The 20204-nt window shown below is 41.0% G+C and overlaps 1 protein-coding gene across 1 annotated transcript; it reads right to left on the reverse strand.

Moving 5' to 3' along the window:
* Positions 1-242: 242 nt before the first annotated feature.
* On the reverse strand, positions 243-17440 carry mthfd2l (methylenetetrahydrofolate dehydrogenase (NADP+ dependent) 2 like). Its single transcript, XM_062544106.1, has 8 exons — positions 17239-17440; positions 15763-15947; positions 15515-15637; positions 14977-15129; positions 13421-13528; positions 9177-9269; positions 8685-8810; positions 243-805 (listed from the first exon to the last, which is right to left on the reverse strand). The coding sequence occupies exons 1-8, from the start codon at positions 17400-17402 to the stop codon at positions 690-692; spliced, it is 1068 nt and encodes a 355-aa protein (XP_062400090.1). The 5' UTR covers positions 17403-17440; the 3' UTR covers positions 243-689.
* Positions 17441-20204: the final 2764 nt, after the last annotated feature.

The following is a 20204-nucleotide window of genomic DNA, read 5'->3' on the forward strand; positions in this document are numbered from 1 at the left end:
TACAATACCTTACCACATCAAAACAAGACAAGTTGTTAATGTGTACTTTCTTGAATTTCCCCTTAGGGATCAATTAAGTATCTATCTCTCTATCTATCTATCTATCTATGTTATGAATGTTGATATGTATCCATTTTATATTTTACATTTAAACTATTAAGGTTTTATAACATGGAATTGGTACAGTATGTCTGACAACAGGCCCCAACGAAAAGCAATGGCATAGTCAACGATGTGTGAATAACCTGATGTTTTATTGTACAGAAGCCAATATCCCAGATCCCATTTTGGTACAACAGAGGCTCTATATTCTCATTTGATTTAACCATATCAGAATGACATTTCTCCATGACTTCACCATAACAGCATTTAAAAACTATTTCTTCACAAAAACCGTTTTCAAGCATACCATGGACATCGAAACAAAATTACCACTTAAATAAGCATCAATACTGGCCTACTCCAATACCCCATAAATAAAACACAACATACATAAACAGAATTACACAGATCATTCAGACCTCACATTAACACACATAGAGTGGCACAGAAAAATCTGTGATACGTTTTGTCATCTGGCTCTGTCAGACATTTGTCTTTGTTTCTTCAAGCATAGAATTCCCCCAAAGGAACTTCTGACAGTTGTCACGGTGTAATATGTGTGCAGTGTGTTTGTCTGTCTCCATGTTTCAGTGTGCCAGAGCATTTCTTGCTGCAGTAACAGTATTTTTCATCACCATGGCGATGGTCACTGGACCAACCCCTCCAGGAACTGGAGTGATAAAGCCTGCTTTTTGCCGCACACCTGCAACAGATGAAAAGAATTAAAAAAAAATTATAAATCAGACATTCTTTCTCACCCCATACCTTCCACCCTACCCCTCCTGAATCCTCTCATCCTTCTCTGATTTCCCTGTTTTGAAATAAGCCATTGCCATCCATCAGTGTAGCAACATTATCTGAAATATCTGATGTGTCAAGACACGAAGGCACAGGGAATGTAAAATGTTATGAAAAGCATCAGAGAAAGTCTCTCTTGAGGTGTGACGCTGATGGTGTTTTACGCTTCTCCTTGAAAGGAATTTCAAGAGTTGCACAGATTTTGTATTATCTCACATTTATAGGAAAGATAGTCACACACAGAAACTACATGAGACCAAGTATTGTACAGTAGAACACACAGGGCCCTCATTTGTCCTCAAAAGAGGCAGAATCTAAATGTATGCACCAAGCAAATGCTTCAGAAAAATAGTTAAAAGTGTGGTCAAAAGCATCAAAGGATACAATTAATTAGTGAAAGTAGGCAGTGGGCAGTGTAATAGTTAAGGCGCTGGACTAGTATGTAGTAGCATGAAAAGTTGTGCGGGAATTGACCCCTAGTTGCTCTGGAGATAATGGCTCTTGTGACATGTAAGTCGGTTTGGATAGAAGTTTGGATAGAAGTGCCTGCTAAATTAATAAATGAAAGTCTAGTAGTATTGCCAAGCAATCTTTTAACACTAGAAGCGCCAAGCGCCGGTCATTTGACCGCTGACGCGTATTCCTAGAAGCGCCGTGGGGGTTTGACCTAGATATACCTAGAACTGCCGGGCTGCGGTCATTTGACCGCAGCGATTACAAAAAAAAAAAAATATTTTCACTCGATTAAATTCCAGGACCCTACGTTCACGACTTTTCCTAAATACGCGTGTTTTGTCACCCAGAATTTTTACATGATCAAAAGCACACCGGTACAAGCTAGTTTAGAGCTATTTTGCGCTCACTTATGTGACAACACTATGTTGTCTCGCGTTCGGCCATTTTTGTTCAGGCTGCTATTCTCTTTTCTCACAGCAGATGTCGCAAGGATTTCCTGTCAGTCGGGCATGAGAATAATATTTTACCATAAAACATATCGTTTATATGTGCAACATGTATTATATATGTGCTTTATTTTAATAACTATTTTTCATTTACATGGCATAGTCTATGGAGGCGATTTACAGTGGTAAAATGCGAGTTTGTTTTGAAAACGTTGCGACAGGCCTACATGTGTAATTTTCGTCGTAGCCTATTTATGTACGTAGGGCGCGTATGCCTACGTACATTCATAGTTGTACATCTTATCTTCTATTTGTAGGCTATCTTTTAAAGCTCAGACTAATGTATAAGCATTTTCTTACATATTTGCTGGACTGACTGAGTTACGTCAAGTCAAGGACCTATCCTAACACACTTGTTGTATAATGTCAATTGGCGCATCGTTAACACTTCTGTCTGCAACGCCGGAGACCCGTGTTCACATCTCGGCAGGAGCGAAATGCAAAACCTTATATCGATAGAATTTACTGACCATTTTTCAACGTCGATGAACAATTATTTTTTGTTAATGGTTTTTAATAACAACCTATCTGAAATAAACGGATGAATCGCAATATGTTTAGGCCTACCATTAACGAAAAATAATTTCGCCAGCCAATCATTTTCTGCCGCCAACTGACAAACTTTGACAAAGCCAGTTAGACTTTTTGCATCTAAAAATAATTATATCATAGTGGCACGCGAAAAAATAAACGATAGCCTAGAAACTAGGCCTACATGAGATTTTCCCACTGGACACACCACATCAGTATTGTGCTCGTTGCTACGACACACAGGACTCCCAGTGAGTTGACGACCAATGAAAATGACATGGGGAAAAGCAGCAAACAAAGTAGCCTGATTTTGATCTCACCTTACATAGGCTACTTTCCTAATTCCTACGTAGGGCTACTCAGACTTTTGTTAAATCGTCAGGGCCCGGTTGCACAAACACCAAAACCAAAGATTGATGATATGAACCAAATATTCTGGAACAGATGGATTTACAGCATTGAACGTGATAGGCTATTAGCTAGCCTACTGATGCGACTTCCACCGTTTCCTTTCCAGAGATTGCTGCGCTGTTCACAACGCAATGAACGCATGCAGTCTACATTGAAGTGAAACGTGCAGAGCGTTGTCCAAAACAATACAATAACATTGTGTGTTGATATCTAATACAATATACACATCTGTAGACATGAAGTGGCAACTAAAGCCATTATCAGTCATGAAAACTGTGACGGCTGCATTAAGGTTTTGGCTGAGCCAGCTAGCCAGCCAACAACTTCATTAGCCAGCCGTTCTCAAAGCAAATGGCTTCGGGGTCTATACAACACACTATCCATTGCAGCCTATTTGAAACCGATCATCCCCCTCCCCCATACACTCGTCTAGGATACTTAGGCTACAGATATTACCGAGGCATTGAGGAACTGCCTCCCCACCCCCACCCCATCTATCTGTCCCCTGCATAGACTAGGCTGTAAGCTGGCTGTTTAGGCAACCCGTGGAAGAATGCGCAATCATGTTTCATCGCATATGCGCGTTTCAGAATGTTCGAATTCGCCAGCGTGCGTGTAGTTATGTGAATCGAAAATAATATAGCCTAAATATAGCCTACTTTATTGATGCCTTGTTCAAAAGAACTTCCGTCAGGAATAGGTTGGGGATCGAACCAGCAACCCTTGGGTGATCAAGCCGAAGCTCTAACCAGTGAGCTACGACTCTACTTGTTAACTTGGAGAAAATGTGTGTCTCAATGCTGAATCTCGAATTCACATAGAAGTTAGCTTAAATTGTAGAAACAATAGGCCTAGCTTTTTTTCAGCAGACATCGCAAACAGCCTACACATTCGCAAAACAGAGAATATCATTCACTCATTATTTTAAATTATGCTACTTCTCACGCCTATGCCTGCTCAGCATAGCTCTCTCTATCTCCCTCCCTCCGATGTAGCTAGACCCTAGATCTTCTCCCTAAATGAATGAAAGTTGTTTTAGAACGTAGCCACGGTAGCCTGTAAAATGCGGCATGAAATCCTGGCTACTGTGTAATTGAAACCAGACTATTAGTCTCTTTGTTCCAGGTGACCAGGTCCGATCATTTTCGGCAGCGCGAACATAGGCTACCTATTAAATGAATAGAAGTGAATTTGGGGAGTGAATTAGAACTAGCCACATTCACTTTTAGAGCATTTTAGTTGAAAGTCAAGTTTGCTTAAGGTTTGTTCAAGAACTCTTCCAAAGTTTTTAACAACACAAATCAACACAAATACATTAACAGATAACTCAAACGTGCTGTATGTCATAATGAAACAAACAACCACAGATTATCAACAACACGGTCTGACACGAATGACATGGCTTAGTGCAAACTGAATTTATGACCAAACGATTTCATTCGTGCACGAAGCGCCATCTTGCGATCATTATGTGTAAGTAAAAGCCTCCCAGTCTAAGGACTCAGCGGTCATTTGACCGCCTCGCCGCGCTTTAAGTAGTTCACAACAGCACGGCGCTTCTAGTAGGTCGTCAAAGCGGTCAAATGACCGGGGCGCGGCGCTTCTAGGTATAAGTGGGTCAGAACGGCGCGGCGCTTCTAGTGTTAAAACTTGATACATGATGCAAGACCAATAACCTAAAAGATGATAAGATGGCAAGATGGGTTCTGGATAAAAGGCAAGCTGCAGCAGTCACTACCACCATCCAGGGAAAGCCAGTAGAGGAATGTAAATACCTTGGGGCTATTTTTGACAAACAGCTGAAGTTTTCCTCCAACACAAATGAAATTCTGAAGGAAAGCCATCAGCAGCAGTACCCGCTCAGGAAACTGAGATAATTTTATGTACTGTAAGCAAGGCCATTCTGACCACATTCTACTACTCATTCACTGAAAGTGTGATAACCTTTTCCTTCACTTGTTGATCAGTCTTCAAAACAGGAACTGCTTACATCAAATTATTAAGGTCTGCTCCAGAATTATTGGACACCCCCTGAGAGTTCTGTCCACCCTATGTGACCCTGAAGACTGCCTGTATTTCTTTGTGATCCATCACATGTCATGTTCCCCATGTTTGAGTGCCTCCCCTCAGGATGTAGACTCCGCTGTCAAGGCTGCAAGACCCAGAGGAGGAAGCTGACCTCTGTGCTCAGAGCTGTCCAGCTCAAACTGACAGCCCTTAGCCCTCACCGCCAAATCTTTGGACTGGAGCACAACACAGTGGACTAATGACTGATCCCTTCCCTCTCTTACACTGTTTATGTACTTATTTATTAGTGATGCACTGACTGTGGAATATGCTGCTCTTTGTGCCAGTTACAGTTTTTCTCAAATGCTAAAACACATTTCACAAACGTTTCTTCCATGTTCCCCAATGTCTAAACACAATACCATTTTCTAAAGCTACATAAGCACAACCACACCTTCTTACTTCAAAATTCAAACTTTCACACCAAAAGAGCAGCTCGAAGCTTTCAAAAATGCAAACACTATACACATCATTACACACTTCAGCAAAACAATTGAAAACACAATGCTCAATTTGTGAGAAGGTTCTTTGTTTCATAACCGCCAATGCATTTTTTTAAAAAAAACTTTAGAGTAACAGATCTTCTTAGATCTCTGCAGAGGATTTCTTTTCCAAAACACTATATCCACCATTTTACTAATGAATTTTCATAAATATATATTTTTACATTAACCTCAGGGAAACTGTATTGGTTATGTTTAGTTACTGTAATTTATCTTTACTCAATAAAAATATTTTATGGATATAAACACACAATTACTGTAAATACAGTAACATGTTTTGTTACAGTACAGTAATGTTTTCAAAAATGGATTTATAGCGTTTTGGAAAAGAGCTCTTCATTTAGAGTTGTGAGTTTCATATGAAGAGCACAGAAAATTCTGCAAGTACACTACTGTAACACAACTCAGTGCAAAAAACAGAATCTATTGCACACATGCAGACAGTACTCTTGAAAACATGATCAGGGTGTGAAGTTGTTTTATTTTCTTCATTCACACACACACACACACACACACACACACACACACACACACACACACACACACACACACACACACACACACACACACACACACACACACACACACACACACACACACACACACACACACACACACACCACAGTCACTGTGCGCATTAGCAACAAGTGTCTTACATTTTGAGTCGTTGTGTATAATAAATGATGCCAGGTGTGTTTATTGTGTTTAGTTATTGCTGACTGTGGCAAGCATTTTGCATCACATGAGCTTTCATTTGAGAATATGTTTTGCAACATGTGTTTTAGCAAGGAAAAATTTGCTTAGATTTATGAGAACGGAGGATTGTGTTTTGTGAGTTGTGTCTTCATGTGAAATGTGTTTATGGTATTGAAAAATTGTGGCTAGATTTAGTAAATGTGTTTAGACAACTGGTCATTTGGTTTAGAGGATTGGCTTTTGTGTTTTAGCATTTGAGAAAAACTGTAATTGCCCCCTGGGCATGAATAAAGTGACAGGGGGAGTGCAGGTAAAAGGATATAAATCTCTACATTTTGCTGCAGCCATTTCGAATAAAGAGGGTCTTTAGTGACAAATGTACATGTGTGCCATGGTTCAACTCTCATACTTCCACCTGAACAGAGTAATATTATTGTGCCTGCATCATGGATGAAGGATCAAGTGTTTATGGGGTTGCACTGGTCTCTTTTTCAGCAACCGATAACAACAACTGGATTTGGGGTATTTTGGGATATTGGGCACTGAGTATTGAGCTGATATGCCATATGGCAGTGGAACATGTTAGCCTAGCAAGCGTGAGTTGAAACTGCTTAGGCCTACTGTCTATTTTTAGCTTGCTAGATGCTATTTTAGCCATACTAGCCATATCTTTGAGCATGAAGATATAAATTTAGAATAATATAAAATTCAGTTGAATAGATTTGCCCCATTCTCGCCAATATTTCATCAAGCTACAGTATATGTGTTAGTAGCCTACTGAACCGATAAACAATATCAGTATTGGATTAATGCATTCAAAGTTACAGGGTCTTGGTTTTTGGTGTGTTCAAGGGCCCATTTTGGCTACAAAAACATTGAAGTTGCCCTATCTCACTAGTCTGGTTTTCACCGTACTAAGCTCAATCTTTTAAGATTGAACATTTGTCTGGGGAAGATGCGCTTTGATTCTACTGCAAAAGAGGCGTGATCAATGTGCATCGTTCAAATGACTACGGGCGGGGCTAGTTGGTAAATTAAACTTTTAGCCTACCAAAGCCGGTTGGTAGAATCGCAAACATGTCCTTCTGCTGTATGAACTGTTCCAGAGCAAGTTTTTGTTATGTTTTCAAAGAAAACTTGCCATTAACATCTTCCAAAACAGAAGCGACAGCAGCTGCTGCTTTCGTTTCGTTGCTGCTTAAGTTTCATTATAGTCACGTCACCGGCCAATAGCGTACCAGGACTAGAGTATGGCCGTTTCTGATTGGAGCCAAAGATTCTGGCAATGAAACAGCGAAAGTAGACCTGCTGGTGTCCGGCCTGAGCTGCCGGGCAAAATTCAAATTCCCCAAAAGTTCAGGCAGGGTTCACCCAGCCTACTATCTCACAGGAGCAGAGCACTAATTTAATAAAAACCTCTTCAGACAGTCATGCCTAATCTTTCCACAGTTTGTGTTTGTAGTATATATATATAAGATTTGTACACTTAAGACACCAATCATACGCTGTATAAAATCATCCTCTGTCTTGCATCAGGTTCTTTTCTTTGGTGAGCAACAAAATGTGAGCCGTAGTGGCATGTTGTGTCTACGTGGAGGAGTGGTAAGATCTTGTTTGAATTTGTATTCTATTGCATCGTAACTACTCAATTTTGCCAAGCATATCTCCTCCTCAATAGCCTGACATATTACTGTTTGCAGTGGCTTGTACTGAATAGTGTCTTGCGTAACTGCTACCTCATTTGCCTAGAACTAACACCTTGTGGTTTCAAAGTGAGGCTCCAGCAGGAGACACTCACTTCACGGTGTGACAGATGTGGTGGTTGCTGGCCTTGCCAATCTTTCCTCACATTTTTAGATGAAAGCTGCTTCATTCTCAACAATCATTAAAGTGACAAGTTGATACATACATGTCTTCTAATGTCACCACAATAAGAATCCAATACCCTTGTATCTCCACTGTTTATCTTCTCCATGACCTCCACTGGCTACCAGTTCCATCCTGGATTAAATACACAGTCCTACTACTCACCTTCAAAGCCCTCCTCAACCTTGCTCCCCCCTGGGACCTCTTGATCCCGCTCACCAAAACCTTTTAAATATGCCCCGCACCAGACTCTCCACCCTGAGTGGCAGGTCCTTCATTGCCTTGACCCCCAAACTCTGGAACTCCCTCCCCCAACCTCTTCGTAATTGTCCTTCTCTTCCTTTCTTCAAAGCACACCTCAAGACCTTTTTATCTCTGCAAGGAGATTATGTTTTCATCAGGGTTTGTTTGTTTGTCTGTCTGTTTGTGTGTTTGTTTGCAAAGGAGAGGTCTGAAATGACCCAACGATTACATTTTGGGAGTGATCCGTACTACCGTCTGGATCCAGGAAGCGGTTATGTTTTCGTTTGGCCGAGGTCTGCGCTCTCGGAGAGCCTTTCTACAGTAGTTGTTTAATGATCACTTCTCCTCCAAACCACCATAGCTCTGTGCACTTAGATTCTCTTTGTTGTATTGTTTGTTTGTTTTTTCCTTCGCACTATGTAAGATGACCTTGGGTTTGAGAAAAACGCTAAATAAATGAAACATATTATATCATTATTATTATTATTATTATTACTATGTTTACCTTCAAAGTCAACGTCTCCAACCAGGCGGATCCTCCCAGAGCCGGTCTCATGGATGCGATTGATGCCCACATCAATGACAACAGCACCCTCCTTTACCATGTCTGCCGTTATCAGCTGTGGAACACCTGAAACAAACACAAAGTTCCAGGTTATCTAAACACTTATACAGCCAGACAACGGCCATGTCTATCCATGCAGCAAGAGCCACTTCCTGAATACTACACTGCCTTTTAACAGGACCTTAATCCGAAGCCAGCCTGTGGCAGCCATAAACACCTTTGCAACTACACAAGTACAGTAATCACCATCTCTCATACTGGCATTACTCACATGCATCCTCAACTACAAACCAACTCTACACTTGCCAAACAACAGTACATGTTTAAGCACTCTATAATAGAAATATCATCCAAAATCCCATTCATATTCACGCATTGTATGCACTCACTCATCAATGGTATATTGGCCAGATCTGGTGCAACTGCCCTCACCTGCAGCGGCGATGACGATGTCCGCCAACCGGCAGTGATGTGCAAGCTGGTCACGAGGAGTGCATCTGTGGGCGATGGTCACAGTTGCATCCCCTTACGAGTCAACAGGAAGGAAGCCATTAATTTTGTAACAACAACCTGTATCAGAATTGTTCAGGAAATGGAGTTTCTTGTAAGGATTGATATGATTTCTGCTATGAAGCTTGCTAGTTTTAGACATAAACTATAATGTGTTGAGCAAGGTGAGCATAATGCATGAATGAGGTGGTAAATTGGATATCCTGGCTGATGCATCATATATTAATTTGTAAACATGCTACAATATATATTCCCACACAATCAAATGAATAGAAATATCTTCAACCCTAAACATTAATGAATGTAATCAAAACCAAATTAGTCCACCAAATGCTTTGGATGTTATGTAGAGAGCAAACATGGCTGTGCCTGCCAGTACCCCTCTGGTATTTTAAATCATGAATCTCTTCAGCCTGCAAGTGTCAGTGAAGGCATATATCTGTCACATTGTCAAAGTCTATCAAAAACACATTCAACATTAAGAGAAGAAAAATGGTGGAAAAAGGACAAAAACACCTTCACACAAGCATTTTCAGAGACATAAATCATTAACAAGTGCACTGCTAATACCATAAAGAAGTCATTTCAATGTGAGACAATATCTAGGTGTGCCATAATAAGCAATCAACCTTCATTTCAGAGAACACCGCCCTTTTTTCTGCAATCCTTCCGAGGAATGCTTTGCTAGTCATAGCATGATCAAGGGTGTGTGTGTGTGTCTGCGAAAATATGTATAGCCTATGTGATGACTTTTTTTCTGGATTAACTCTTGTGTATCTCAAACCTAAATGGAAATTCCTGTGTATATGCTTGTGCATGTATAAACTATTTACATTTTGATCCAAATGTATACATTTGTGTGACTGAATTCTTGTCAGAATGTTGTCCATGTTGGATACACCAACTTTGCAGCTACATTAAGGTCATGTCTCATCATCACGTGCATGTCACAGTTGACAATGAGCACTGACAAATGAGCGATAATGACATTCTGGCAAGTTGAGACACTGGGAGGGATTCCGACACGAAACAAAAAGCATTTCCTTTACTGTGTGGATTTTTTCCCCTTTGGCAGCAGTAATAGTCAGATGTCGGTCAGTCAGACAACTTACCGGTATAAGCTCCATGTCTTCAATTACTATTTTTCATATTCTATTTAACTTGACCTCATAAAAAAACCCCATAAACTGGACAAGGAGGGAGGCAAAAAGCTTGATAAGGCCTATGATCAAGTAACCCCTCTCAGGTAACTATGCAATTACACAAAAGATGAATAAAGAAATGAGAGGTGGAATCTGTGTATATCCTCCTCCTACTGCCACACCAGTGTCTAGTCACTATACTTCTCTTAATTGTTTTGTATTCACTTTTGTATTTCATAATTATTTTTGTGCCTATATTGTTGTGTGCCACAACATGCAAGGTTAATTAATGAATATATCTGACACTACTGATGATGCAGAGAGAGTTTCTCTATACAACTCTCCCTGCACCTTATCACATCAACATAACTGCCTCTATCCAGTATTTCATACATTTGAATGTTTCAAATCATTTCATCATTAGCGCACATATCTTGAATAACCCCTATCAACGGAAAATGGAAAACAAGACACAGGGGAGAGCAACCAACAGAGTGAAAGAGCTGCCAATTAGAGCCAAAAACAAAGCTCACAAAGGAACACAAATACAGAAAAAAGAATGGGTAATGGAAACTCCTAAGAAATGCACTTCAGGTAGCCTATAAAAACAAAGATGTCTTAAAAATGGGCAATGGGCATGGCTCTACAGCATTACACCAGGATCATTTACTGTGGGTAAGTATAGCTGTTGGCCACAGTGCATATCCAGAGCACATAACACATATCTCATGGAATAATTGTTTGGTACAGTATGTGTGCATGTAAAGAGCTAAGAGAGTGTAGCCTGCTCATCCTATTAGCTATTGGCTGACACAGCAGAATTCTCTCTGGCTGCAGACTGGATTGGCCAAAAATAAAAGGAACTTTCACAACCTCCTTAAAAGGCAGTTAAGACCATATATGGGGAATATTTTCTCTACATCCTGTCCTGCCTATGCTGTATTCAGAGCAAACCACATCCTGTTTATTGGGGCTGGCAAAGTGCCCACTGCTTCCTTGACCAATTTCATTTTTACCGGGAAATCACAACATTGAGCAACACGCATGATCCCTGTGTTGACGTGAAAGCGGTTGATTCATTCATGTTGGCCAGAAGCCCCAGACGCACTTCTGGCCTTCTTGTAATTTGTCTTTTACCATTATCTTTAGAATTTTAGTAAAAGGTGCTTGGCTATAATTATAGCCCCAAGTCACCTTGGGTAAGATACAACAAGCTCTTTTTCTGTTTCTCTGTAAATCCTTTCAAGCTCTATAAGGTTGGAGGAGGATTGTCTGTGGACAGCCATTTTCTGGTCTCTCTAGCGTATTTAATTGGGTTCAAGTCAGAGCAAGAACATCCCAAAGTCACTGCTGTGTTGTCTCACTGTTGGGATACTATTGACCTGGTAATGAGAGGTTCCTCTAGACATGACACTTAGATTGAGGCCAAACCGATCAATCTCGGTGTCATCAGGGAATCTACTGTTCCGTAGGAGCTTTTCCAAGTGGGCTTTCCAGGGTTTTTCACTGAGGAAAGACTTCTGTCTGGCCACTCTGCCAATAAGCCCTGGTTGGAGCAATGTTTCAGTGAAAGTTGTCCCTCTGGAAGCTAAACTCGGACCATTCAGGTACCAGGGCCAATTTCTTGCACCGCAACCTTACAAAATGTAAACAAGTGAGCGGATTTGCATGCTTTCTGAATGCACTGATTCTGTTCTCTGAATGCGGTCTTCAAACCCAGTGATGCAGGGATGCTCATGCTCACTTTAGCACCACTGAATAAACACTAATGGCCATATTATGTTCTATACTCTGCAGTATGGCACAGGAGCATACTAGCATCAATTAGAAAAGCATAGAAATGGTTAGCGTGAAAGCATTTCTCTTGAAAACTATTTTTCTTCAAAAGGAATGTAACATAAAATAAATAGCATAGTTACAAATAGAACTATGCAACCTTGGTCCACAAGTGTTGGATCTTGCGCAAGATAAAACTGGTCTCAACCTGATGAGTAAGCAACAGGATTTTTTATTCCTCCATATTTCACCTTATCTCTCTGCTTATCAGATTCATGAAGGATGGATAGACACCCTTATTCAACAAAAAACATGGCAAAGAAGCACAACCTGTAAAAATGAATGATGGTGGCACCTGCAGCTAGATGCCTTGTGGCGCAGCACTGCGTGAAGCAGAGCCAGCACCACTCGTAAATATGCTTTGAGCCTTATTGCTTTGCGTACACTGCCTGGGTGTGATTTCATTCTGTTGGGGGTTTTCAACTGCGGTTAGAGTTTGTCAAGACCAAACTTAACACCGTGATAGTTGAATTAATGAATCCTAATTGCACACCCTCTGGCAGAACAGGGTGTGGTTCTTCCTTGACTAAGCATTTCTCAAAACGTCATACTTCACATTCATTTGGAATACGATTCATTGAGTCCCATGTACCAGAAAGATACTGGTAGCATCATCATCAATTAGCCTTCAGCCAAATGTCTACAGTCAGGCTTCAGGGTGGCTCACCAGCGATGTCAAAGTGTTACTGTCACCACACACTTAACTGAAAACAATTCTAGGTAGACAAAACTTTCAGATAAAACAGTTGCTTTCACTAAAGGTTGGTCCCTCTAATATCAAGTTGCTTTTACATTACAACTGCAAGAATATTTCATAATAAACATTTGGCAGTTGCTGAGTACATTGTTACAGTCTATCTATCAATCTATTTTCACACATCAGTGAAGGTGTCCATTACACTAAAGGGATACAATACACCATTTTGATATGAACCTAATGCCTACTCTCATGTCATTCATGAAAATGCAATGATTTCCACTACTCTGTACCTTTTGCTACTGGGATAGTATATATTTATGGAACACTTTGATCATAGATATTATGCGCTGACAGCAATGAACCCATGATTACAAAATATAATGAAATAGCTATAAATGATAATAGGTAGCCTACACTATAATCAAATGGTCATTGTGAGGAATCTATTGTAAATGTAAATGTTGTGAGTAAGTGAACCTGTGTCTCACCTCCAGGACGCTCATGGTTTCTGTCCGAGTGCAGCAGCATTGCGATTGGCATTCCCACGTTCTTGGAGCGTCCGACCACCAGCACATTTTTGCCCACTGTCTCAATGCCTACACAGAAATACACATCCTAAGACAAAGCATTTTCTCCTACATTTAGCTATTTTTGCATTGCTCTTCCCTTGAGGGCCTTGCATGCCTGTCCCCACTCAGATGATACTCGGATATGTACAGTATATGTATGAGACTGCATAGTGTTGCGGTTCTCTAGCTTTCCTTTAGACATTCTTTTCCTCTCAGTTGTCCAGCTTCGCTTGTAATTCCCTGATATCACCCGTCAAATTTCAATATCACGTCAGAGTTACATGCTGTAACCAGAAAAGGGTAAAATGCAAATATATTCAATTGCGAAAAGATAATGTATCAAATGTTGAAACTTGAAAATGTGACTATTACATCAGCTCAATTCAAATTGAATGCCAGCAACATGTCTTAAACACAGTCAGGATGGGGACAGAGAAAGGAATGTAGGGTTTGTGAGTATGAGCAATGGATAGAACCTTCAATCCACCCACAAGGCGGAGGTGGCGCACCACATCAAGGGCCCTATACGTTACACCTTGCGCAACGCGGTGCCAAGTCTTGTTTTCCTATGAGTTCTAATAATAGGCAGATGCGGGTAGGCTATAGTAAGGCCTTACCCCCATTCTCTCCAAGGATTCTGATGAAGATGTTTGTATAGTACATCGAAATGTTAGTCAGTGATGTTTTGCACCATCTAAGTAAATAAAAACTAAGGAAAACATCTGAGGTGCACCAGTGCCCCTCTCCCTCTCACACGTTATCTGTCCTGGCCTGGTTGCACCAGATCGCCGCTGAAGTTCAAAAGCGCGGAGAACCTTCCTTTGTCTGCTGGCAGGCTATACTCTGCTAGTGACACTCGTTTTAGTAACGCATGGTTTAGTAGAATCCTGGTGTTGCATTCAAGGTCCAGCGTGCAATCAGATTCCTTCACATGTGCAGACTGTTAAAATACTGACCTGCTGTTTGCTCTTAAAGGGGATGTCACTCTCATTGGTTTATGCCCAAAACACACCCATGACTGATTAAGAAACATAAGAACAACCCTTTCCATTCAAAAGGGTTGTTCTTAGTTATGTTTCTTAAGTTCGCCAGGCGCTACAGTAGGTGTATTGTTTTAAAGTTTAGAACTTGTTATGCCGTCAAGATAGCGATTTTGGACAGGGCACACCCTAACGTATTTAAACCACCCGCTTCAGACCGTGCGTTTCAGGTCGTTAAAATAGGGCCCCAAGACTTATCTAGCTTTTGGCCACTCCTAGAGGTCACGCACACACACAACCGTCACTAATGTCATCTCTAAGGGCATGAGACAGATCGAATTAAATAGTTGACAGTGATCATTATTTGGGAGGCTTCATGCTTTTGGTCGCAACGAATTAGAAGGATTATCTACTTAGAGTGGCAATGTGATTTTGAATAGCATCCTTCCACTCCTCTTAGTGTGTTTGAATGTCTTTTGCGTGCACATGTGATACCTGTGCGCTTGATGATCTCCCACACAGCTGCGGGTGTTGCTGGAACCATTGTCCTTTGATCCAGCACAAGCTTCCCGATGTTAACAATGTGAAACCCGTCAACGTCTTTCTCTGGGGCAATGGCGTTGCACACAGCCCTCTCATTAATGTGCCCTGCACACAAGCACAGACACGGCCCTCTCATTATTGTGTTACACTCACACACGGACACATTCAAGACTACTCATTACCGTGTCTTCTACATACACACACCCAAGTATTATACTGTACCATGTATTCCCAAAACCCCCATATTCGTCACACACGTCTACAGACACAGAAAAATGATAAGTTTGTCATCATTTGTATCATCCACACATAAAATGGGGATAAGACACTCTGTCACACAGTGCTTGTGTGTTGTCTATGTGTGTGTGTGTGTGTGTGTGTGTGTGTGTGTGTGTGTGTGTGTGTGTGTGTGTGTGTGTGTGTGTGTGTGTGTGTGTGTGTGTGTGTGTGTGTGTGAGAGAGAGAGAGAGAAAGAAAGAGAGTTTGAAACCTGGCAGTGGCAGCTGCACCAGTAGGCCACTGACTCTCCAGTCTCTGTTCATCTGATCGATCAGATCCAGCAGTTCTGCCTGACTCACACCAGCAGGTCGCAGCAGAGCACTGCTGGAGATGCCTGCAAAGGGAAGTAGAACATGACCGCCAGAACGGATGCGCACGGTTGGGTGAGCACCACGTGTGTGTGTGTGTGTGCGTGTGTGTGTGTGACTGCACGTGTGTTTATTTGTATCAGGGCGTTACCTAGCAATGAGGCAGCTCTGGTCTTGTTCCTGACGTACACTCGGCTCGCTGGATCATCTCCTACCAGGATCACGGCCAGGTGAGGTCGTCTGTTTCCGTGAGCCACTAACTGTTCCACACTGGCCTGTATCTCCTTATGGATCTGCCGGGCAATTGCTGTGCCAGACAGAACTATAGCAGGATGACTACAAACCCACACACAGAAACACATACAGATTTGAATTCTTATGAGAGTCTGGTAACACGCATTTGAATTTGATTATGAGGTGTGTCTCAACTTTCTCTGTCTCAACCAAATTTACCCTGCCCACAAAATTTTAATATGCCAAATGCTCTTTTAAAGAATGCACTCTGTCAATATCTTATAACAGATGCTATAGCGGAATCTACACATCTCGCTTCTCCAGTGGCAGGATGGCATTGATTTGGCGGTAAACAGCTATTTTTGATGTACAAAGCCCGCCTAAACGATTTAATTGGCCTTAACAAATCTTAACCAATGGAGCAACTCCAGACCGAATTTCCCTCTCAAATTTTGAGGTGCGGTAAATTCGGGCTGCCTTTCAGGCTATAGCCTATGTGGGAAAATGCCAACTTCCCTATTTATTTAGGTCACTCTACGCCATCCTCTCATACCTGTAAACACACCTGTCGATGTTACAGTTTTGTACCCGTGTCTCATACTTCTCCAGTTTCTTATACTTTTACAGTCTCCTCTCTCTCCTCTTTCTTTTCTCTGTCTACTCCATTGTTGTGTAATACAGGCTTGGTAACTGATTAACACGACATAAATGCTTCTGGAATGTAATTCCATCTTTTTCATGTTAGACAATCTGTGTAATGGCCAACCGACAATAATAAAAGCTGTCTGTGGCATAGGCTGGGCGAGGGTGAATTAGGCCAAGCCTAGTTTACTCAAGGATGAGTTATTACACACTGGCAAAGCCTCAATCTGTCCATATCACTGCATGATCAAAACAGTCAGCATGGCATGTCCTGTTCAGTATTATTTACAGCGTTAACTGGATATACTCGACTGATGGGTTAACACAACAAGGTAGTCACTTGGCTCTTGTACTTTACGTCCTGTGTTGACATCAATGCATGAAATAATCTGGGTCCCCGGTCCTCAAAAAAAAGAAATCTATGTCAGTCTTGTTTATATTTGTTGGGAGAGCTAGGATCAGCAACGTGCTAAATGGATATTTTAGCAGCGCGTAAATTGCATGGTAAATTGTAGTGTAGGCTAATATCCGTTTTGTTTGAGTTCTGTTCGAACGAGCAGGTGCAATTAGCCAACTATACCTCGCGAAAAGCAAAACACCAGTCGACAGTCGAAATATTGCTTAAATCGCTTTAAATAACATTCCCATTCATGTGCTCAACTCAAATTATTTTCATATAATCTGTACTACCCATTAAACCCCGCATGGAGGCACTCTGGTATTCTCTGGCATGTTTGAAGCGATGATTTACCTTGTATCCACCGAGCAGCTAAACTCACGCCTGTCCGCAATATTCCACGTCATCTGCAATTTGGTGCGATAACAAAATTGAAAGAGACCGCGAATTTTCAGTGGACTGCGATATGTGGCAGGGATGGCCATGGTGTGCCATTTCAACAACCGGCATCTTTGCATCTGACTAGCAGCCTAACCTTCTACCATTTGCCGTAGGCCCTACCTCTGCGTAATAGCACTATGTCCAAAATGACCACCAGGGTGCGCATCTAGTTCTGAAAGTGAAGCCTGGAAATTATTCATGTCAGCCATGTTGGTAGGGTCTCCATGGAAAGAGTCTCTTTTACTGCCTATGGTCTCAAGCCATGGTAATATTTTTGTTGCAACAGTGTTTCACAAATGTATGCACACTAAAAGATAGTCCTTTTTGAACTCTCAAGTGTACCTTGCAGTGATGGCTTTGGATGGGTGACTAGACTATAACATCACTTCACCTTTTCCCCCCACCTTATCCAAAAGTGGGCCTAAAACATAATACAGTTCATCATAATTCTGCCTTACTTGTTTCTGTTCTATGAGCTGCCACATTGTGTACCTAAACATGTAATCAGCTCAATTATATCATTAAAGGTATACTATGCAACGTTTTTCAGTTAATCAATTCGTTCCATACTGTTATATATGATTAAATGAGTCATTACCCGTCAAACGGTGTGTTTTTTGGCCGCTCTAGTGGTCTGTAGCGGTAAAACCACACTTGCAACTTCAGGAGACACCGGGCACGCACCCATGCTCTACTCCAGGAAGTGTCGTGTAAAGTCTCATGAAAAGGCACGGCAGACTGACCGATTGAGGAGTTTTGTCAAATATACACGCTAAAGCTGTAGGGGAAGCTCTGCAGAGAAATATGCAAGCATAAAACGAGCGAAAATGAAATGTGAAAGCGAAACCGGCAATGAAATCGCCAATCCTGCATAGTATACCTTTAAGGTTGCAATAAGAACAATTCTTATATCATGAAGAGGAATTCCAATAGTAGGCCTTTATCATGGTCTGATGAGGCTGTCAAAAATCTCGAAGTCTAAAGGCTTTATTGGCCTATTTCAAGTAAGGGATAATAGAACGCTGGTCATTACCGGGAAAATAAGGACCGACAGGGCGAACCGGACTTGTTTTGCCCTGAAGGTACTTATTTTCCCGATATACCTGCATTCTATACATTACATTCCGCTTATTATATGGCTACTTGCCAAATTATGTTGGGAGACACAACATCTAAGGAAGGTGCGATGTTAAAATTGACCTCAAACTGATTAATACTTTCTATTTCCATCTTACTGTTTGCACTGAATGCACTCTTTTATTATATTCTTAAATAATCGTAATCATGCTTTAATTTTTCTTTGTAAATGCACGTTTTTGACAAAAGGACTAAATCAGGCCTTTGTACATTTTCATTTTAACACTTTTATTTTATTTTTATTTTCTTAGTAACACTCTTCCATGTCTGTCACTTTTCTTTCTTCCTCCATTGCTCTGTTGCTCTGTTGCTTTTATTCTGCCTCTCTCAACGGTATCTCTTCTCTCTTGCATTTTCTCTCAATATTTCCTCCTTCTCCGCTTTCTTTCTCATTTTTTCCTCTCTCTTCATCATCCTTCGCAGTAAATATGTTTCTACGCAAAAAGTATAGAAATCCTCAAACATTTCCCTTCCTATCCGCCAGCAGCTCTCATTTCTCAGCCGCTCCTCTTCTTCCCATCTTCTCTTTTCCCTTTCCGCATTTCTTAATTGTTCTTTTCGTTCAGTCTCTCTCTTCTTTCTCTCCTCCTCTCTTGCTCTTTGTTCAATTTCTCTCTTCTTTCTCTCCTCGTCTCTCACCTTTGCCTCTCTCTGTATTTGTGCTATCCTTTGGCCCTCCAGAGATATCTTCTCTTTAAGCTTTGTTATTTCTTCTTGTCTCTTGAGTGCTTCCTTATCCTCATCCTCCTCCATCCAAGAATCGTCCGAGTCCGTGTACGTGTGGCTTTCTGTGTCCCCCATTTCTCTGTGCATTCGCTCCTGTTCTCTCATTTTCTCTACCATCTTCTTCAGTCCTCTTCCTATCTCCTTTGCTCTGTTCTCCATCTCTCTCAGCTTTCTCTTCCGTTCTATTGCTTCTTCTACCATCTCCTTCAATAATCTTTCCTCCTTTGTTTTTTTCTGCATTTCTCTCCTCATCTTCTGCTGCTCTTTCACTCTCTCTTCCAGCATTCTCATCCCTTCTTCCTCTTTCTTCACCTCCATCTCTATTGTCTTTACCTTCTCTGTATCTTCTCCTGATAGATATTGTAGATTTAAAAACACTGTGTTAATGAGTGAACCCATACATTATAAATCAACCAACATGCCGAAAAATTTCAAATATAATCATAACCATCACCTAAACACACAATATACCACCCCCCCCCCCCCCACACACACATACACACACACCATTTCATCACCCCCCAGCACACACACAAAGAAACACACACACACACACACACACACACACACACACACACACACACACACACACACACACACACACACACACACACACACACCAAACTCCCCCATAACCTCACACATTATACCTTTTTAATGACTACTTTTCATTTATTCTTTAAAGTTGAGCACAAGAATTGCACTACTCATAATTCCTTTTAAGAGTGCATGCAATTAACAACTGAAATATGAGTATCGTGCTTGTACATAAGCATTCAGTATCAGCTTATTAATGTATAAAAAAAGAAAAGAATAAAAACGGAGAGAATAAAAAAGAGAATAATGAGAGAAAAGTCTCATTCTTTAAGAATTTTGTTTATCATTAAATCTTTTCATATGTAATAAGAACATCATCTGATGTAAGCTATTTGAATATGTTCAAAGATACTGACACAACAAAACAATGTTACATTACACTCACCTGTAATCACCTGTACTTTTTGACTGATTGCTGT

The sequence above is a fragment of the Sardina pilchardus genome, chromosome 8 (assembly GCF_963854185.1).
Source record: "Sardina pilchardus chromosome 8, fSarPil1.1, whole genome shotgun sequence".
Taxonomy (NCBI): Eukaryota; Metazoa; Chordata; class Actinopteri; order Clupeiformes; family Clupeidae; genus Sardina; species Sardina pilchardus.

Bases quoted from the DNA above. Each gene is read 5' to 3' on its own strand.
- mthfd2l (XM_062544106.1), bottom strand. From the start codon at position 17,402: ATGCAAAGATGCCGGTTGTTGAAATGGCACACCATGGCCATCCCTGCC. The intron at 13,529-14,976 runs GTATCACATGTG...ATTTCTGTGTAG, and splicing joins GGAGATCATCAAGCGCACAG to GCATTGAGACAGTGGGCAAA. The intron at 806-8,684 runs GTAAACATAGTA...CATCTGTTGCAG, and splicing joins TGGAGACGTTGACTTTGAAG to GTGTGCGGCAAAAAGCAGGC.